This window comes from Bos taurus, chromosome 17 (assembly GCF_002263795.3).
Source record: "Bos taurus isolate L1 Dominette 01449 registration number 42190680 breed Hereford chromosome 17, ARS-UCD2.0, whole genome shotgun sequence".
Taxonomy (NCBI): Eukaryota; Metazoa; Chordata; class Mammalia; order Artiodactyla; family Bovidae; genus Bos; species Bos taurus.
In genome coordinates, this window is record NC_037344.1 from 1707425 (window position 1) to 1728511 (window position 21087).

The 21087-nt window shown below is 35.8% G+C and overlaps 1 protein-coding gene across 1 annotated transcript in view; it reads left to right on the forward strand.

Annotated features, from left to right (window-relative positions):
• TLL1 (tolloid like 1) overlaps window positions 1-21087 on the forward strand; it is a 335849-nt gene that overhangs the window by 197166 nt on the left and 117596 nt on the right. Inside the window, exons 7-9 of the mRNA NM_001193114.3 lie at window positions 1315-1420; window positions 6444-6568; window positions 17805-17920. Coding sequence (NP_001180043.1) covers window positions 1315-1420; window positions 6444-6568; window positions 17805-17920 — 347 coding nt within the window. The remainder of the gene's footprint in view (window positions 1-1314; window positions 1421-6443; window positions 6569-17804; window positions 17921-21087) is intronic.

Here is a 21087-nt window from a genome sequence, read left to right on the forward strand (position 1 = left end):
GACCTCCTTGCAGTCCAAGGGACTCTCAAGAGTCTTCTCCAACACCACAGTTCAAAAGCATCAATTCTTTGGCACTCAGCTTTCTTTATAGTCCAACTCTCACATCCATACATGACTACTGAAAAAAACCATAGCTTTGACTAGATGAACCTTTGTTGGCCAAGTAATGTCTCTGCGTTTTAATGTGCTGTCTAGGTTGGTCATAGCTTTTCTTCCAAGGAGTAAGTGTCTTTTAATTTCATCGCTGCAATCACTATATGCAGTGATTTTGGAGCCCAGAAAAAATAGTCTCTCACTGTTTCCCCATCTATTTGCCATAAAGTGATGTCACCAGTTGCCATGATCTTAGTTTTTGGAATGTTGAGTTTTAAGCCAACTTTTTCACTCTTCTCTTCACTTTCTTTAAGAAGCTCTTTAGTTCTTCTTCGCTTTCTGCCATAAGGGTGGTGTCATCTGCATATCTGAGGTTATTGATATTTTTTCCTGGCAGTCTTGATTCCAGCTAGTGCTTATCTAGCCTGGCATTTCCCATGATGTACTCTGCATATAAGTTATAGAAGCAGGGTGGCAATTTACACCTTGAGTTACTCCTTTCCCAATTTGGAACCAGTCTGTTGTTCCACGTCTGGTTCTAACTGGTGCTTCTTGACCTGCATACAGATTTCTCAGGAAGCAAGTAAGGTGGTCTGGTATTCCCATCTCTGGAAGAATTTTCCACAGTCTGTTGTGATCCACATAATCAAAGGCTTTGGCATAGTCAAAACGTGGTCCACTAGAGAAAGGAATGGCAACCCACTTCAGTATTCTTGCCTCAAGAACTGCATGAACAGTGTGAAAATTAACTTCTTAATGAAATTCACTAATATTCTTTTAGGCTGATATTCAAGTGTACATTGTGGCGCTGCTGCTGCTGCTGCTAAGTCACTTAAGTCGTGTCCGACTCTGTGCGACCCCATAGACGGCAGCCCACCAGGCTCCCCTGTCCCTGGCAAGAACACTGGAGTGGGTTGCCATTTCCTTCTCCAATGCATGAAAGTGAAAAGTGAAAGTGAAGTCGCTCAGTCTTGTCCAACTTTTAGCGACCCCATGGACTGCAGCCTATCAGGCTCCTCTGTCCATGGGATTTTCCAGACAAGAGTACTGGAGTGGGGATGTCCTCTTTTGCGTGTACTTGGTGTTTGTTTGTAAATGCAGCGTCATGAAGCTCAGTGATTAGCTTTCGGTAGAGAGGAGTTAGAGGACTGGGAGGGTTCTTCTGTTCTCTTTTCTGTCTGTTAAGAGGTTTCTGAAACATTTCCTGTGCCTGATTCCTAGGTCAAGAGTACAATTTTCTGAAGATGGAGCCTGCGGAAGTGAACTCACTCGGAGAAAGCTATGATTTTGACAGCATCATGCATTATGCTAGGAACACCTTCTCAAGGTTGGAGTCTCAGGTTATACCTCTTGACTTTTAATTCCTTTCCTCTGTGTGGCTCCTTACAAAGTAGGCTTAGCATAGAACTAGAACAACTTTTAAATATTGCTGCTGTAGAGTACAAAAAATACTTGCTTGGTATTTATAGCCAATACCAGGCATTTGAGATTTTAAAAACACATTTCTTATCAAAATATATTCAAAGTAAAAATTTTAATGGTATAAATTATTTAATATTACTAATCATACAAAAGTTCAATTGAAATGATTACCAAACCAATCAGCATGTTAAATTGGCAAGCACTGTTAATAGAAATTAGGCATTGCAAATACAGAGCTCAGTTGTTGAATTGGAATGTTATATTCTTTTTGTGATTTGTGTTTTTATTGTATATTTTCTGTTGCTCAAGTACTAATTATACTTGAAAATAGCTATAGTAAAATAATTCTCAGAAAACATTTTAGAAAGATATTTTGCTTCATATAATTTAGAATTCTGCCATTTCCTAATCTTAGAATTATTTTGTTAGTGACTGAATGCTAATTTTAAGAGTGTAATAAATTTGAGTTTTGATCTATTTCACTCTAAAGAAGTTATCATCAAGGCAATAGTTTCCAGGTAAGTAATATGAAGCTGTTTAAGTCATCTCTTTTTTTTCCCATTTTATACCCATTTTACACTCATATGTCCATTCCACTCATTCTTTTTTTATCATGATGTGCATTTCACAACTCATTAATGTTTATGTTTAAAGGCAATGTTTCAATCTGAAACACACATTTTCCCTTATTCTGTACTCCTTTTGTGTCTTTAAATGGTTGCTTTTCCATAAACCACAAGGTTCATGCAGTTTATCACCCCCTACACCTACCTTGGTGTTGCATGACAACTAGCCTTGACATATCAGTTTTCTTATTGTTTCAAAATTTGGGTAGTCACTTTTCCTAAATAAACTTATATTCCTATAGTGAAAGAAACTGTATGTATCTGTGAGAAGAACTGATCCAATTCACATTTTTTTCCTGATTTTAAAGATGATTATTAACTCATACATACAGTGAAATAAAAATTACAGGAGAGGAAATATTTGGCACAGTTCTCAGGCACCACCTTCAAAGTATTTGAAAGTTTTTTTTATTATAATAAAGAAATCTCAATATCAATGGCAACCCACTCCAATATTCTTGCCTGGAGAATCCCATGGAAAAAGGAGCCTGGTGGGCTACAGTCCATGGGGTCACAAAGAGTCGGATACAACTGAGTGACTAACACACACACACACAATATCAAATGTACCATATTATCTATTTTTAAATGTACAATTTGATAGTATTAAGTTCATTCACATTGTTATGAAACAGATCTCCAGAAACTTTTCATCTTGCAAAGCTGAAACCCTATATCCATTCATTAAACTCTCCACTCTCCGCACCCCTACCCCAACCTTTGATAACCACTTGTCTACTTTCTGTTTCTATGAATTTGGCTAGTTTAGGTACCAAGTAAAATTGCACAATATTTATCATTCTGTGACTGTTGTTTTTTCCCCACCTAGCATAAAATCCTTAAGGTTCATCTATGTTGTAGCATGCAGCAAAATTTCCTTCCATTTTAAGGCTGAATAATATTCCATTGGATATATATTGACACTTTGTTTATTCATTCATTTGTTCATGGATATCCGAGTTGCTTTCACCTCTTGGCTACTGTGAATAGTGCTACCATGAACATGTGTATGTGAATATCTCTTCAAGAGCCTGTTTTCCTTTCTTTTGGATATATACAGAGAAGTGAGATTGCTGGAATGTATGGTAGTTCTATGATTGTTTTTTGAAGAACCTCAATTTTTTCATAGATGCTGCACTATTTTGCAATCTATCAACAGTGTATAAGGGTTCCAGTTTCTCCATATCCTCACCAACATGTTTTCTTTTCTATTTTTTCAAGTTTTGATAGTAGCCACCCTAATGGGTATGAGATAATATCTCATTATGGTTTTGATTTGCATGATTAGTCATGTTGAGAATATTTTTCTATGCTTGACAATTTGTATATCATCTTTGAAAAAATATATATTCAAATCTTCTGCCTATTTTTTCATCAGATTACTTCATTTTTCTGTTGTTGAGTTGTAGGATTTCTTTGTGTATTCTGGTCTCTTATCAGATATATATATATATATATATATATATATATATATAGTTGGATGGCATCACTGACTCAATGGACATGAGTTTGAGTAAACTCCAGGAATTGGTGATGGACAGGGAAGCCTGGCGTGCTGCAGTCCATGTCATTGCAAAGAGTCAGACACAACTGAGCGACTGAAATATATATATATATATATATATATATGTTGGAAATATTTTATCTCCTTTTCACTCTTTTTATTGTTTGCTTTGCTATGCACAAGCCTCTTAATTAAAAATGCAATCCCACTTACCTATTTTTGCTTTTGTTTCCTATGCTTTGGGTATCATATCCAAGAAATCATTGCTATATTCACATTGCAACAAAAAGAATAAAATATCTAGGAATAAACCTACCTAAAGAGACAAAAGACCTATATGCAGAAAACAATAAGACACTAATGAAAGAAATCAAAGGTGACACAAGCAGGTGGAGAGATATACCATGTTTTTGGATTGGAAGAATCAATATTGTGAAAATGACTATACTATCCAAAGCAATCTACAGATTCAATGCAATCCTTATCAAACTACCTTTAGTATATTACACAGAACTAGACCAAAAAATTTCACAATTTGTATGGAAACACAAAAGACCCCACATAGCCAGATCATTCTTGAGAAAGAAAAATGGAATCAACCTTCCCAACTTCAGAATATACTACAAAGCTGTAGTCACCAAGATAATATGGTACTGGCACAAAAACAGAAATATAGAACAATGGAAAAGGTAGAAAGCCCAGAGACAAACCCACACAGCCATAGGCACTTTATCTTTGACAAAGGAGGCAAGAATATATGATGTATAAAAGATAGTCTCTTCAATACGTGATGCTGGGAAAACTGGACAGATACATGTAAAAGAATGAAATTAGAACATTTCCTAACAAAAATAAACTCCAAATGGATTAAATATCTAAATATAAAACCAAAGTCTATAAAACTCTTAGAGGAAAACATAGGCCGAACACACTTTAACATAAATCACAGCAAGATCCTCTCTGACCCACCTCCTAGAGTAATGGAAGTAAAAACAAAAATAAACAAATGAGACCTAATTAAGCTAAATGTTTTTCCACAGTGAAGGTAACTGTAAATAAGGTGAAATGAAAATCCTCAATTGGAGAAAATAATAGCAAATGAAACAACTGACAAATGATTAGTCTCTAAAATATGCAACCTATTCATGCAGCTCAAAACCAGAAAAACAAACAAACCAATCAAAAAGTGAACATTTCTCCAAAGAAGACATGCAGATGGCTAATGAACACATGAAAAGATGATGCTCAATATCCCTCATTATTAGAGAAATGCAAATCAGAACTAAATGAAGTACCATCTCACACTGGTCAGAATAACCATCATTAAAAAAATCTACAAACAATAAATGTTAGAGAGGGTGTGGAGAAAAGGGAACTCTCTTGCACTGTTGGTGGGAATGTAAATTGATGCAGCCACTACGGAGAACCGCTCGGAGATTCCTTAAAAAAAACTAGGAATAAGTCTACCATATGACCTAACAATCTCACTACTGGGCATATACTGAGGAAAAAATATTTGAAAAAGACACATGAATCCCAGTGGTCATCTCATCACTATTTACAATAGGTAGGATATGGCTGCAACCTAGATGTCCATCTACAGATGAATGGATAAAGAAGTTGTGGTACAGTGGAATATTACTCACCTATAAAACTAGTGCATTTGAGTCAGATCTAATGAGATGGAGCCTCACTATAGAGCATATTATAATAATAGAGCTTATTATACAAAGTGAAGTAATGAAGTAAGTTAGAAAGACAAATATATATTAAAGCATATATATGTAATCTAGAAAGGATGATACTGATGAACCTATTTGCAGCACAGCAAGGGAGATGCAGACATAAAGAACAGATTGTAGAAACTGAGGGAGGAGAGGGTGGCAAATTGAGAAAATAGCTTTGAAATATATATATTACCATATTTAAAATAATGGGAATTTGCTTTATGACACACACAACTCAAATCTAATTCTCTGTGACAACCTAGAGGTGTAGGATGGGGTGGGAAGTGGGAGGGAGATTCAAAAATAGGTATGGCTAATTCATGTTGGTATATGGCAGAAACCAACACAGTATCATAAAGTAAGTATTCTCCAATTAAAAATAAATTTAAAAAATGAATTTTAGATTTTGAAAAAAATATATACTTTTTCTAGGGAAAATTTGAATGCCACCACTAACTTTATACTCACCATATGCATTTTTTAAATTATTTTATTTTAATGGGAAGCTAATTACTTTACAATATTGTGGTGGTTTTTGCCATACATTGACATGAATCAGCCATGGTGTACATGTGTCCCCCATCCTGAACCTCCCTCCCACCTCCCTCCCCATCCCATCCCTCAGGGTCATGCCAGTGTACCAGCTTATACAGAGTGAAGTAAGACAGAAAGAAAAACACCAATACAGTATGTTAATGCATATACATGGAATTTAGAAAGGTGGTAATGACAACCCTACATGCAAGACATCAAAAAAGACAGAGGTGTAAAGAACAGACTTTGGGCTCTATGGGAGAAGGTAGGGAGGGATAATTTGAAAGAATAGCACTGAAACATGTATATTACCATATGTGAAATAGATCGCCAATCCAAGTTCATCATATACATTTAGCACACAATTTTTTTCTACTTTGATTAAAGTATTTTAAAAGACGGACACACAGTTTAAATCTAAACACTGATATATTTCTCCTTTGATTGGTTTGAGTTTGAAAAATATATATATTTGTAAGGCATATGTGTCTTAATTTGATGACTTATGTGTGACTTGTTTCTGATTTTTTTTTTCAGGGGGATGTTTCTGGATACCATTCTCCCCTCACGTGATGATAATGGCATTCGTCCAGCAATTGGTCAGCGAACCCGCTTAAGCAAAGGAGATATTGCACAGGCAAGAAAGCTGTATAGATGTCCAGGTACTGCACCACCCAAACTCAGAAGCATAATTGAGTCTGATAGTGCGTTTCCAGATGAATGAGCCACAATTAACTCAGCTGTTTACTTGTCTCTTTTCATGCTCGCGAGTAACTGAGATGCTCAGTTCAAAGTTACTAATCATAAAATGAAATAGAAGATAACTCTGGAATACCCATTGGTATAATTAAAAACAAATTGCTAGAAATCAAATTTCAAAAGCAGGGATAGTAAGCTTTATTTCTTTTAATTTAATGAATAAAGAAAATATAGTTGTTATTAAATAGTTGCATGATTTCATAGTCAAATTATGAGTTTCCTTGCCAACATAACAAAATATCCTTTATTTCAACTTCAGAATTCTATCCTGAATGATCTTTTATAGCAAGTACTAGTACTTTGGCCACCTCATGCGAAGAGCTGACTCATTGGAAAAGACTCTGATGCTGGGAGGGATTGGGAGCAGGAGGAGAAGGGGACAACGGAGGATGAGATGGCTGGATGGCATCAGTGACTCGATGGACATGAGTCTGAGTGAACTCTGGGAGTTTGTGATGGACAGGGAGGCCTGGCGTGCTGTGATTCATGGGGTCGCAAAGAGTCTGACACGACTAAGCGACTGAACTGATCATTAACAGTATATAAATTTAAATTTCATTAGGTGGAATTTATAACTTCGTTGCAAAAAACAAAGTTCTAATCATGTTACTAGTGAACTACTAGTTTGTTTTTACGTTTGTTTGCTAGTTTGTTAATATGTTTCCTATTAGATACGTTTGTGAAAAAAGATTAAAGACAGGTCTTAATGTTCCAAGGGATCACTAATGCCTTACTGGTCTAAGAAAGAAAAGATAAAGCAATTATACTCCAATGGGGAAAAAAAAAAAAAAAGATTCTGCTTTCAAATTGGAATTTCTTCATATCCTAGTACCTCCTGTATGTGCAACATGCTTTGAAATAGCCTATATCAAAGATACATGCTTAATTTTGCTTAACACAGCATTTTCATTTTTTTTGTTGTTGTTATTTATGGGAAACTAATACCTGTGAAATTCAGTTTTTGTTCCAGATACTAATATCATAAATAGTAAAATAGTTCTAAAAGTTTTAGTTGTCTGCTTTTCCAATAATTTATACAGGCATTCAGGATAAGATGGGTAAATTAATCATTGAAGTTTAAATAGATTCTCATGTTTAAATTTTATTTATATATATTTAATTATTGGGAAGTTATATTAATTAAGTTTACTGTGGTACCAGTCTAGGAAACTTTCTGATTGGGTAGCTGATTCATTCACAAAATGTAATATTTGCTCATTGACATATAGAAATGTCCACGTGGGGCAGAAAATGGTCTCATCTTCCCTTTATCCCAGTAGTCAGCAGTCTGCTGGTGAAAGAGATACTCACTGGGATGTGTGAGTGGTGGTGTGTCTTTATAAATAAGTCATTTGTTCTCTTGGTCTCTCTTTTTTTGGGGGCCTTTTTTCCCTTGTGACTCCCATTTTCTAAATATATTCTCCAATTATTTGATCTAATTTTTTTTTTTATTTCTAAACTCCTGATACTGAGCTCTTCTAATATAGTTTCTGATCTTTATTTGCATTTACTCTTAAGATAGTTTTTCTATAGTCCCATAACCTTTTGCCTTATATTTCATACCTATACAACTGTCAACCCTAATATTCTCTTAGTAAATCTTCATCAATTAAATGTAAAGTAACATAATGAAATTAAGAAAAAATAAATATCTAAAAATAAAGAGACTTTTGAAGATTAGAATCATGTTATGTAAAAGTGTATGTGTAGTCACTCATAGATGTAGTCACAATAGAGGTTTACAAATTTAAAAGTGGTGTTAAACATACAGTGTATATACAGAATATCTACATCTATTGGATGTACATCTGTGTAGAGGTTGTAGGGATGGAAGACCAGTTTCATTGTGCAGGGAATTTAAATACTGGCAATTTTTTAAACACTTGAACATTAAATTTATTTTTTAAATTAATATGAGGTTCTTTTTAGTTACAGAAAATCTGTAATTCCTGATGTAATTCTCTGAAATTTCAAAGAGAATATCACTTATATGTGTTTATATATAATTCTTGGCTCAAATATGTTGCCAACATGCAAAAAAAAATAGTCACTTTCTTATTTATTCATACAGACCCATTTGTTCATAAAACATTTCTTAGTTCAGTTGACAGTACTACACACAGATCGTTCCAAGCCAAAACTGTGGAGGGCATTCTCTCTTCACCCCTTTTTCTGCCACACTTCCTACAACTAATCAGTCCTGCTGCCTTCTTGGTATCTATCTCACATTCTTTTTTTTTTTTTTTTAATTTTATTTTATTTTTAAACTTTACATAATTGTATTAGTTTTGCCAAATATCAAAATGAATCCGCCACAGGCATACATGTGTTCCCCATTCTGAACCCTCCTCCCTCCTCCCTCCCCATACCATCCCTCTGGGTCGTCCCAGTGCACCAGCCCCAAGCATCCAGTATCGCGCATCGAACCTGGACTGGCAACTCGTTTCTTACATGATATTCTACATGTTTCAATGTCACTCTCCCAAATCTCCCACCCTCTCCCTCTCCCACAGAGTCCATAAGACTGTTCTATACATCAGTGTCTCTTTTGCTGTCTCGTACACCAGGTTATTGTTACCATCTTTCTAAATTCCATATATATGCGTTAGTATACTGTATTTATGTTTTTCCTTCTGGCTTACTTCACTCTGTATAATAGGCTCTAGTTTCATCCCCCTCATTAGAACTGATTCAAATGTATTCTTTTTAATGGATTAAAGATCTAAACATAAGACCAGAAACTATAAAACTCCTAGAGGAGAACATAGGCAAAACACTCTCTGACATACATCACGGCAGGATCCTCTATGACCCACCTCCCAGAATATTGGAAATAAAAGCAAAAATAAACAAATGGGACCTAATTAACCTTAAAAGCTTCTGCACATCAAAGGAAACTATTAGCAAGGTGAAAAGACAGCCTTCAGAATGGGAGAAAATAATAGCAAATGAAGCAACTGACAAACAACTAATCTCAAAAATATACAAGCAACTCCTACAGCTCAACTCCAGAAAAATAAATGACCCAATCAAAAAATGGGCCAAAGAACTAAATAGACATTTCTCCAAAGAAGATATACAGATGGCTAACAAACACATGAAAAGATGCTCAACATCACTCATTATCAGAGAAATGCAAATCAAAACCACTATGAGGTACCATTTCACACCAGTCAGAATGGCTGCGATCCAAAAGTCTACAAATCATAAATGCTGGAGAGGGTGTGGAGAAAAGGGAACCCTCTTACACTGTTGGTGGGAATGCAAACTAGTACAGCCACTATGGAGAACAGTGTGGAGATTCCTTAAAAAACTGGAAATAGAACTGCCTTATGATCCAGCAATCCCACTGCTGGGCATACACACTGAGGAAACCAGAAGGGAAAGAGACACGTGTACCCCAATGTTCATCGCAGCACTGTTTATAATAGCCAGGACATGGAAGCAACCTAGATGTCCATCAGCAGATGAATGGATAAGAAAGCTATGGTACATATCTCACATTCTTGAAGTGAATCCCCTATCCTAGGGATCCTCACCTTTTGTCTGGATTACTACAGTGCTTCCTAATTAACCTCTTCCCTCTATTCTTACATCTCTTTAGTTCTCTGGCCATACTGCTGTTCAAGTGGCACTTCAATACGCAGATCCTACTTTGCTTCTCTCAGCATAAAGACTGGTTTTCTTTCCCCTGTCTCTTCCCAGCCTCTTTGCTAGGTGTTTTACTTACAGCCTAGTTTCTCCCTTCTACTTCATCCAGCACCTGACACTACAGTGTGCTTACCTCCTGCTTCTTCTTCAATCCAGAAAACTCCTACTGACTCCTGGCCAAGTCCTAATTAATATTCAGGGTTTAGCTTCTATGTAACCTCCTACTTAAAAACTAACTGATCTCCCAGGATTCCCATGGTAGTAAATGCCCTATTTGCTCTGGCCTTCATGTCTAATTCCTAAAACCATCAATTCACTTGTCATTTCCCAATTAGAGTGTAATCTTTAGGACTGGAAGTAGACTTTTCCCTCAGGGTATTTTGTAGTTGTTTAGTCACTATGTGTCCAGATCTTTGCAACCCAATGGACTGCAGTAACCAGGCTTCCCCATCTTTCACTATCTCCTGGAGTTTGCTCAAACTCATGTCCATTGAGTCAGTGATGCTATCCAACCATCTCATTCCCTGTTGCCCCCTTCTCCTCCCGTCCTCAATCTTTCCAGCATGAGTCTTTTCCAATGAGATAGCTGTTCACATTAGGTGACCAAAATAATGGAGCTTCAGCTTCTGCGTCAGTCCTTCTAATGAATATTCAGGATTGATTTCCTTTAGGATGGACTGGTTTGATCTCTTTGCAGTCCAAGGGACTCTCAAGAGTCTTCTTTAGCACCATCATTCAAAAACATCAATTCTTCAACTCTCGGCCTTCTTTCTGGCCGAACTCTCACATTTGTACAATACTACTGAAAAAACCATATCTTTGACTGTACGGACCTTTGTCAGCAAAATGATATCTCTGGTTTTTAATATGCTGTCTAGGTTTGTCATAGCTTTCCTTCCAAGGAGCAAGAATCTTTTAATTTCATGGCAGCAATCACTGTTAGCAGTGATTTTGGAACCCGATAAAATAAAATATGTCACTGCTTTCCCATTTTCCCCTTCTATTTGCCATGAAGTGATAGGACCAGATGCCATGAAAGTGAAAGTGAAAGTCACTCAGTCATGTCTGACTCTTTGTGACCCCAAGTACAGTCCATGGAACTCTCCAGGCCAGAATACTGGAGTGGATACCCTTTTCCTTCTCCAGGGTTTTTTCCCAACCCAGGGATCGAACCCAGGTCTCCTGCATTGCTGGAGGATTCTTTACCAGCTGAGCCACAAGGGAAGCCCAAGAATTCTGGGGTGGGTAGCCTATCCCTTCTCCAGTGGATCTTCCTGACCCAGGAATTGAGTCGGGTCAGTATACTGCATTGCAGGCGGACTCTTTACCAGCTGAGCTATCAGGAGAGCCCCAGGGGCATCCCAAAGTTGCCATGATCTTGGTTTTTTTAATGTTATGTTTCAAGCCAGCTTTTTCACTCTCTTCTTTCACCCTAATCAAGAGGCTTTTTAGTTCCTCTTCACTTTTTGCCAAAATCCCATGGACAGAGGAGCCTGGTGGGCCGCAGTCCATGGGGTCGCAAAGAGCTGGACACAACTGAGCAACTTCCCTTTCACTTTTCACTTTCATGCATTGGAGAAGGAAATGGCAACCCACTCCAGTGTTCTTGCCTGGAGAATCCCAAGGTCGGGGGAGCCTGGTGGGCTGCCGTCTATGGGGTCACACAGAGTCAAACACGACTGAAGCGACTTAGCAGCAGTAGCAGCAGCAGCATCTACATATCAATTAAATATTAATTAAGTGCTCAGTAAGTAGTTGCTGTATGAATGAAATAGTTGCTTTAATATGTGAAAGGTACTACACCAGATATTATGGCTAGGTAGAAGGAAGCACAGATTATGCACACAAATAGCCAATCATCTGTACAATTCTCCAGACAATGTTACTTGTCAAGGAAGTAAATCTCATCAGTAAAAGGATGCTAAAGCAGTTCTGAGAGGGGTACCTGAACTGAGCTGCACCATGGAATGAGGAAGACTTCTTGGAACTGGTATCGGACTTGGCTAGGGAGTTACTGTTGAAATATATTTTAAAATATTTCAGTAATTAATTTCACCATTATGGCTCAGATGACAGTATTTCATTTTAACATTTCTTACCTTAAAATCACTTTAAATCTATATTTTATTTATTACATTTAGAAGTTTGAGAGAGCAATGGATGTATGAAGTTAATTAGGTAGTGCTAAGTTGTTTAGATATAGTTTTATTTCTTTCCCTACTCTATAGTTTATCAAGATTTTGAGGGAAGAGATTTGTCTACTACAAGTTATTGTACTTTTTTGAGTTAGTAACATTATAAAGATATTCTTTTAGAATATGGAAAAGTTATTCTCAATCCTGATATCTGGTGGATATTATAGACATTTGCTACAAAAAATATCTGTAGATGGGAATACAAACAACTATAAATTTAATCATGTTATTATAACATATGAATTTGTAATAATTTCTCAGCCACACCCAATCCAAGAAGCATTTATATAATTCAAAAACAATTTTCTATCTTGGAAGGTAAAGCACACATGAGAACCATCTGTTGCACAAGTGAGATGGATCATACAATATTTAGGTTTACTTTTTATTATTAATAATTTTAAATTTTGATGAAACACATATAACATATGTCCTATTAACAAAATTTTATTGTACAGTACAGTGCTGTCAATTATGTACACATTGTTAAACAGCAGATCTCTTTAGAAATCTCATGTGATATTTGTCTTTTTGTGTATGCCTAGCCTATTTCACTAGAATTAGGTCCTCAAGGTTCATCCCTGTTGTAGCACATGACAGATTTCTTTCTGTTTTAAGGTCGAATAATATTCCATTGTATGCATACACCATGTTTTATTTATTCATTCATCTAATGATAAGGCAGTTTGTTTCTATGGCTACTCTCAGTAATATTTTAAATGAATATGTGAGTATACATATTTCTTCAACACTTTATTTTCAATTCTTTTGCATCAATTACCAGAAGTAAAGTTGCTGTATAATTTGGTAGTTCTATTTATTATTTCTGAGGAAACTCCACATTGTTTTCCACAGTGGCCGCACCATTTTACATTCCTAACAGTAGTGTAAAGTGGTTTCTCTACATCCTCACCAACACTCGCTATTTCTGTTTTTTTTTTTTTAATAATGGCCAACCAGCCATTGTGAGGTGATAGCTCATTGTGGTTTTGATTTTCACTTCTCTGATTATTAGTGACACTGAGCACTTTTTTCATGTATCTATTGGCCATTTGTGTGTGTTCTGTGGAGAAATGTCTATTCAAGTCCTCTGCCCATTTTAAAATTTGGTTACTTGGGGTTTGTTTTGTTGTTTGTTTGGTAAGTTCCTTCTGTGTTTTGGATACTAACCCCTTATCAGATGCATGATTTGCAAATGTTCCATTCCAAAGATTTCTTTTCATGTTATCAATTCTTCCCTTTGCTACATAGTTGTTTAGCTTGCTGTTGTCCCCTTGTCTATTTTCACTCTTATTATCTGTGCTTTTGGTTTCATATCTAAGCAATCATTGCCAAGACCTCTGTTATGATGTTTTTCACCTATGTTTTTCTTCTGGGAATTTTACAATTTGGGGTCTTACTTTTAGATCTTTCATCCACTTTGAGTTGATTTTTGTGGATAGTGGAAAAAGGGGTTTGATTTTATTCTCTTGTATGTATGTATCTAGTTTCCCTAACACCATTTATAGAAGAGATTATCTTTTCACCATTGAGGATCTTGGCACCTTTATCAAAGATCCCATTTTACTGTTTAGGTGTGGGTTTATTTTTGGCTCTTTATTCTGTCCCATTGGTCTATATGCCTCTCTTATGCCAGTATCATACTTTTTTAAAAATTTTTTTTTTCTTTACAATATTGTATTAGTTCGACTCGTAGTATGTTTTGAGGTTAAAAACAATGAAGCTTCGATTCGTAGTATGTTTTGAGGTTAAGAACAATGAAGCTTCCAGCTCTGTGTTTTTGTTTTTGTTTTTCCCTCAACATTGTTTTGGCTATTTAGGATTTGTGATTCTACATGAATTTTAAGACTTTTTCTCCCATTTCTACAAAAATATGCCACTGGGAATTTGATAGGGATTGCATTGAATTTTAGAAATTTATCCATGCTTTGACTAGGATGGATAATATTTTAACAATATTAAGTTTTCCAATCCATGAACACATCTTTGTGTCCTCTTAAATTTCTTTTGTCAATGTTTTGTAGTCTTCAATGTTCATGTCTTTTGCCTCAAGTTTATTTTGCCTCTTTCATTCCTAAATATTTTATTACTGAGGGGGGTTTCTTATAAAAAGAGTTATTTTCTTAATTTCATTTTCATATTGTTTATTGATAGTTAATGGATATGCAACTGAATTTTGTGTATTGATTTTATATTCTACAATTTTGTATAATTGTTTTTATTACTTCTAACAGTTTGGTTTTTTTTTTTTTGTCTGTGGAATCTTTATGGTTTTGTACATATAAGATCATGTCATCTGCCTACAGAGATGAAAATTCAATTTGTATATTGTTTTTAGAATGATTTTTATTGGGAGACTGATGATAATTTTTCTTTGTATCTTTATGTTTTTTTTTTCTCTTACATAAGACTGGGTTTTTTTATAGCTCAAAGATACATTATAAAAATTAAGCCCACAGTTTCCCTACCTGTGTCAGAGGTATCTAAGTGTTAAATAGAGGACTTTGGGCATCACAATACTTGACCCCTACAAAACAACTTTATGAAGTACATATTAATGAGATAGCCACTTTAAAGAACAGAAAATTGAGGTTGAAGGTTTTGAGACTTGCTTGTATGACATAACAAGGGATTATGCCATGAGTCAAACTTCTCAATTCTCATCCATATACTAAATAAATCACTGTGTAGATGAAGAGACTATGTATTTAACTTAGTAGTGCCATCTTTGCCTTGCTAATTTTCCTTTAGTTGTTTTAGTTATAAAATTATTTTTTATACCTGAACATGAATGAACAAATGCCCAGGAAAATTTATGAGAATCTTCTGAAATAGGGATCAGGTAGCCTGGGATAGCCACATGTACTGAGGGAAATGCATAAATGATTACAACTTGGCAATTGTTGTCCACACTTCTTGCATTATAAGTAAGTGTTATATAATACATTTGTTAGATTTTTGAACTATATTCATTTTTTTTTTGCATTTCAGAGAGCTTTCTGTTTTATCATTTTATCAGTATAATAATGTTTGTTTACAAGTGTGAGTTAATTGTTTTAATTCCACTTGAGGAAATCCAGTACCAACATTCTATGAGGCTTAGAATTACAGAATTTATTTTTAAATTGCTGTAGATTGTAGCTTTTTTCATTGAAACACACTAAATCCCCCAATGGCTATTTAGCACCTAAACTGATCATAATTAGAAGCACATTGGTTGCATTAATAAATCTTAACAAATTTTCATTTTTCTAAAGGTTTTTATAATGTCACATTTATCAAGTATCCTTAGATGATTCATGAAAAGTGCTGATTACATATTTTTACCTTGAGCATTTTTCTTTTATTCTCAAGTTGCTTTTATCTACCTGTTAATCAGAATAAATATTGCTTGCTCTTATTTTAAATTTATTTTGTTGTACAAACACTATTTGTTGTTGTTCTTCAGCCTCTCAGTCATGTCCGACTCTTTGTGACCACATGAACTGCAGCATACCAGGCTTCCCTTGTCCTAAACCATCTCCCGGAGTTTGCTCAAACTCATGTCCATTGAGTCTGTGAGGCCATCCAACCATCTCATCCTCTGTTATCCTTTTCCTTCTGCCTTCAATCTTTCCCAGCATCAGGCTCTTTTCCAATGAGTCAGTTCTTTGTATCAGGTGGCCAAACTATTGGCGCTTCAGCTTCAGCATCAGTCCTTCCAATGAGTATTCAGGGTGATTTCCTTTAGGATTGACTAGTTGGATCACCTTTCTGTCCAAGGGACTCTTATGTGTCTTCTCCCTCATGACAGTTCAAAGGCATCAGTTCTTAAGTGCTCAGCCTTTTTTATTGTTCCAGCTCTCACATCCATACATGACTATGGGAAACACCAGAGCTTTGACTATGCGGACCTTTGTAGTTTATGTCTCTGTTTTTTAAAAAACTGTCTAGGTTTGTCACTGCTTTTCTTCCAGGAGCAAGTGTCTTAATTTCATGGCTGCATAAATATTTATATCATATCAAACTCTTTTTACATCTCTATTTTATGTCTTCCAAGCCATTATTTTTGTTTCTTCATTTAAATCAGGATATGCAGAACCATTTATAATGTATTGTTTTGATGAGACAAGAGTTCACCTGCTGGCTCTATAATATGGTAATATATCAGGTTCTATTTCAGTCTTCTTCAGAAGGAAGGAGTTATTCTTTCAAACTGTTGAATGAAAGTTATAAACAGCTTTATATAAATATTTATATAAACTAACTGGTGTATAGGAATTGTTCATGAATTAAGGATACTTAAATCAGCTTAGATTCATTTGACTCAGATCATGTCTTGCAAAAGCAACAAGACAGTCCATTGTAGAATGCTTCTGACTACAAACCTTAGCTGAACCAGTGAGCTAATTATCCTCTGACCTTGCCTTTGTTGAATTGGCCTATAGATATTAGTCATATTGATCTTGAGGCCGTACAGCTGACTGTTTGCTACATCAGATGACTGATAATTACTACCAAGAAGTTAGATAAGGGTTGTTGGTTGGTTGTTTAGTCACGAAGTCGTGTCCAACTCTTGTGACCCCATGGACTGTAGCCTGCCAGGCTCCTCTCCATGGGATTCTCCAGTAGATAAGGGTAGTAAAAGGAAAATAAAATTGCTTTACCAGTCATTTCTACTTATAATAGGGAGAAAACAGAGAATAGATAAATATCTATATCTCATTGGAAAATTTGTCTTCCATAATGTTTTATATTTCAATTTATTCCAGTTTATTTTGAAAAAAATATTTCATTGTGTGTCATTTTGGCACCACTTTTACGGCATATTTATTCATTATTATTTAAATTTTATTTTTCCCAACTTTGATACAGTATTCATTATTAAAATTAACTTCACTGTACACCAAATATAATAATAAAATGTTTTATGAGGTCCCAGAATCACATCAAATAGGTACCCACTGGCTTGAATCTGAGTATGGGTGATGTATAAGTTGGCTATTTGCTCCTTGGGAATGAATGAGAAATGTCTCCATAAGGAAGAATTTTGTGTTTCATCAGGTTATTTATCTCATAATCTTGTTATACGGTTAGCTATAGCAATCCCTTTAAGTATACTGAAATTCTAGTAAGAAAGACATTTTAAAAATTACTTATAAAGGAAAAGTGTTATACAAATATATATCCTTCTCTAACACCAAAAGGCTCAAGATTCATTAGTGATGCAAATGTCTCTTATAAAAAATAATGAATAATTTTATCTTTTTCATTAAAAAAAATCAAACATATGTTGTTTTTTTCTTTCTTTCAGCATGTGGAGAAACCCTACAAGAATCCAATGGCAATCTTTCCTCCCCAGGATTTCCAAATGGCTATCCATCTTATACACACTGCATCTGGAGAGTCTCTGTGACCCCAGGAGAGAAGGTAGTTTATCCCATCAACTGTTCTCTTTTAGTCTCAGATGCAAAGGTTCATCTTCTTTCAAATATATTTTACTTTGTTTTCTATTCTTATTTGATTAATTGAATAGCTCAGAAAATTTATGATGGGTATTATTCAAGCTCCAGGAGTTTTTTGAAAGATATAATTTTGAAAAAAATAGTAAATGATCTAAAAGGGTTGACATAATACAAATTATATTCTCAGACACAATGGAATTAAGTTAAAAATCAGTATCGAAAGATAACTAGAAAAATCCCACACATATTAAAATTGAAAAATATATATCAACTATCCCATTCATTCACAAAGAAATTATGATAAAAATTAGAAATTATTTTCAATTATAACAAAAGTACTGAGAATTGCAAGTCTGTAAGATACATCCAACGGAGAAGGCCCTGGCACCCCACTCTAGTACTCTTGCCTGGAAACTCCCATGGTTGGAGGAGCCTGGAAGGCTGCAGTCCATGGGGTCGCTGAGAGTTGGACACGACTGAGCGACTTCACTTTCACTTTTCACTTTCATGCATTGGAGAAGGAAAGAGCAACCCACTCCAGTGTTCTTGCCTGGAGAATCCCAGGGATGGTGGAGCCTAGTTGTCTGCTGTCTATGGGGTCGCACAGAGTCGGACACGACTGAAGTGACTTAGCATCAAGATATATCTAAAGTGTATTTAGAAGGAAATTCACAAACTTATATACTCATATTAGGAAATAAAAAATACTCCAAACTAAAGAGATAGACATCCATATAAAGACACTAGAAAAAGGAGCAATAAAATAAACGGAATAGTACATAAAGGAAGAAATAAAAAATAAATTTAAAAGCATGAAACTATATGTACAAAGTATGGACAAAGTTGGTACTTTGAAACAATTTAGAAAAAAGATTTAGAAAACAATTAGATTTAGAAAACAATTTAGAGAAATGGATGAAAAAGATCAAGAAAAAAAGATTAACAGAGAAAGTACAATTATCCAGTAATTAGCATAAAATGATTGTTATAACCATAGATGCTTTAGACACCAAAAGAACATTTTGAACATTATGCCAATAACTTTGAAAATGTAAATGAAATGGGAAAATCACTACAAAATATTACTTAGTAAGCTCTTATTCAAGAAGACATTAAAATTTTGAATATTTCTATAACCACTAGAGAAATCAAATTACTGTTTATTTGAATTATTAGTCAAAAAGTTCTTGACAATGAAAACCCAGGCTACATGGCTTCATGAATAAGTTCTACCCAACATCCCAGTAAGAAATAAATATAGTCTTGCATAAAGTCTTCCAGAGAATCAAATAAAAAATACACTCTACTCTTTATATGCTTAGGGCTTCTTAGGTGGCTCAGTGGTAAAGAATCCACCTGTAATGAAGAAGATGTGGGTTTGATTCTTGGGTAAGGAAGATCCCTTGGAGAAGGAAATAGCAACCCACTCCAATATTCTTGCCTGGAAAATCCCATGGGCAGAGGAGCCTGGAGGGCTACAATTCATGGGTTTATGAAAGTCGGGCATGACTTAGTCACTAAACACTGAAAGGTTGTTGCTGAACAATGCAAAGATGCCGGGATTCTTGGCTTCCAGATGAGAAGAATTCAATCTGGGGCCAGAGAGGATGCTTGATCTCTCAGAGCTTTTGTGTAATAAAGTTTTATTAAAGTATAAAGGAGATAGAGAAAGCTTCTGACATAGGCATCAGAAGGGGGCAGAAAGAGTACCCCCTGGCTAGTGTTAGCCATGGAGTTATATACTCTCTAATTAGTTATTACAGTGAATCAAAAGAATGTCTGGAGGTTGTAAAGACCTCGCTAGACCTACCCCCATAATTTACATTTTAAGATAATAGGATTAGCCAGAAGGTTTTTTCCAGAGACTGTCTTCAAGCAGGATACATTATTGTTATATAATCCTAAGGAATGTAGAGGAAAAAAAGTTTGTCCTTTCTTCCTCCTTGAGAATTCCAGACCCCTCTCTCCTTGGGGACCCCTAGACTTCTTATCAACCTCTCTAGGAAATGACTCTCTCATTCCCCTCTTTTCCTTTAGGAGAATTATGTTGCTAAGGGAAAGGGGCGTCATTTCCATTCCATAACTACTTCCTGCTATTTAGGGGTGTGGTCCCTAAATTGTTGAGGCAATATATTCTCCTAACCCTCATATTAAGGGTCTCTGATCCAGGGGCCCTAAGTAATATTTGGAAGAGGCTGTGGCACTCTTAGGAGGTTGGACAACCATTTGTAACTTAAAAGCCTTCATGCGACTAGAAACAAATCCAATTACACAGTTATAGATGCAAGGCAAAATAGTCCTTAAAACAAGTTAAAATCAAATTAAAAGTCATATTATGTCCAGAGTTACATCAGTCCATCTTAGGATTGTTAGATGTCATCAGTTTAAGAAGAGGCATCACATGCGATTGTTGTTAAAAGTATTTGCAGACTTGGAGAAAGTCTTTCCTTGAAGTGGAGATGTCCACCACGGGAAGCCTTCCACTGATGAAAAGGGGAGTGCTCCACACACCCAGCAGTTAGACTGATTGTGAAATGCTGCGTAGGACTGAGTCCAGGACAGGAAGGCATTGTCTTGAGGCTCAAACGGCAGACTCGGGATTTTTGGAGTCAGCATACATAGGCTCACATAGATTATCAGGCCCATTTAAAAAGTGCAAAGTCAAAGCATAGAAAGTAAAGACATAAAATGAAGTCACGTAGCTCTGGTCAGGGTGCCACCTCTTAACTCGAGTGTGATGTACCCACGAATCAATTCCTCACACTTTGACAGCTGTAGGAGAAGAAAGAATAACCTGGTAAGGGCCTTCCCAGAGGGGCTCAAGGGATGGGCCCCCAAACCCCAATGTTTTTATGAGGACCTCAATTCCTGGCTCAAATAGAGGCTTGCTTGATTCAAGAGGCTGGATCAGGAGCCATCTACCAGAGTTCTGTTAATGCCTGTTGAAAAGCTGAGAGCTGAGTTACATAATTAGTTAATTCCAAGGCTTTGGGGTCTATAACAATGTCTGTGCATAAGAAAGGCCTTCCATAAATACATTCAAAGGGGGACAATCCCTCCTTTTTGGGGGCAGTTCGAGCCCTCATTAAAGCTATGGGTAGGACTTTAATCCAATTGTCCTGCGTTTCTTGA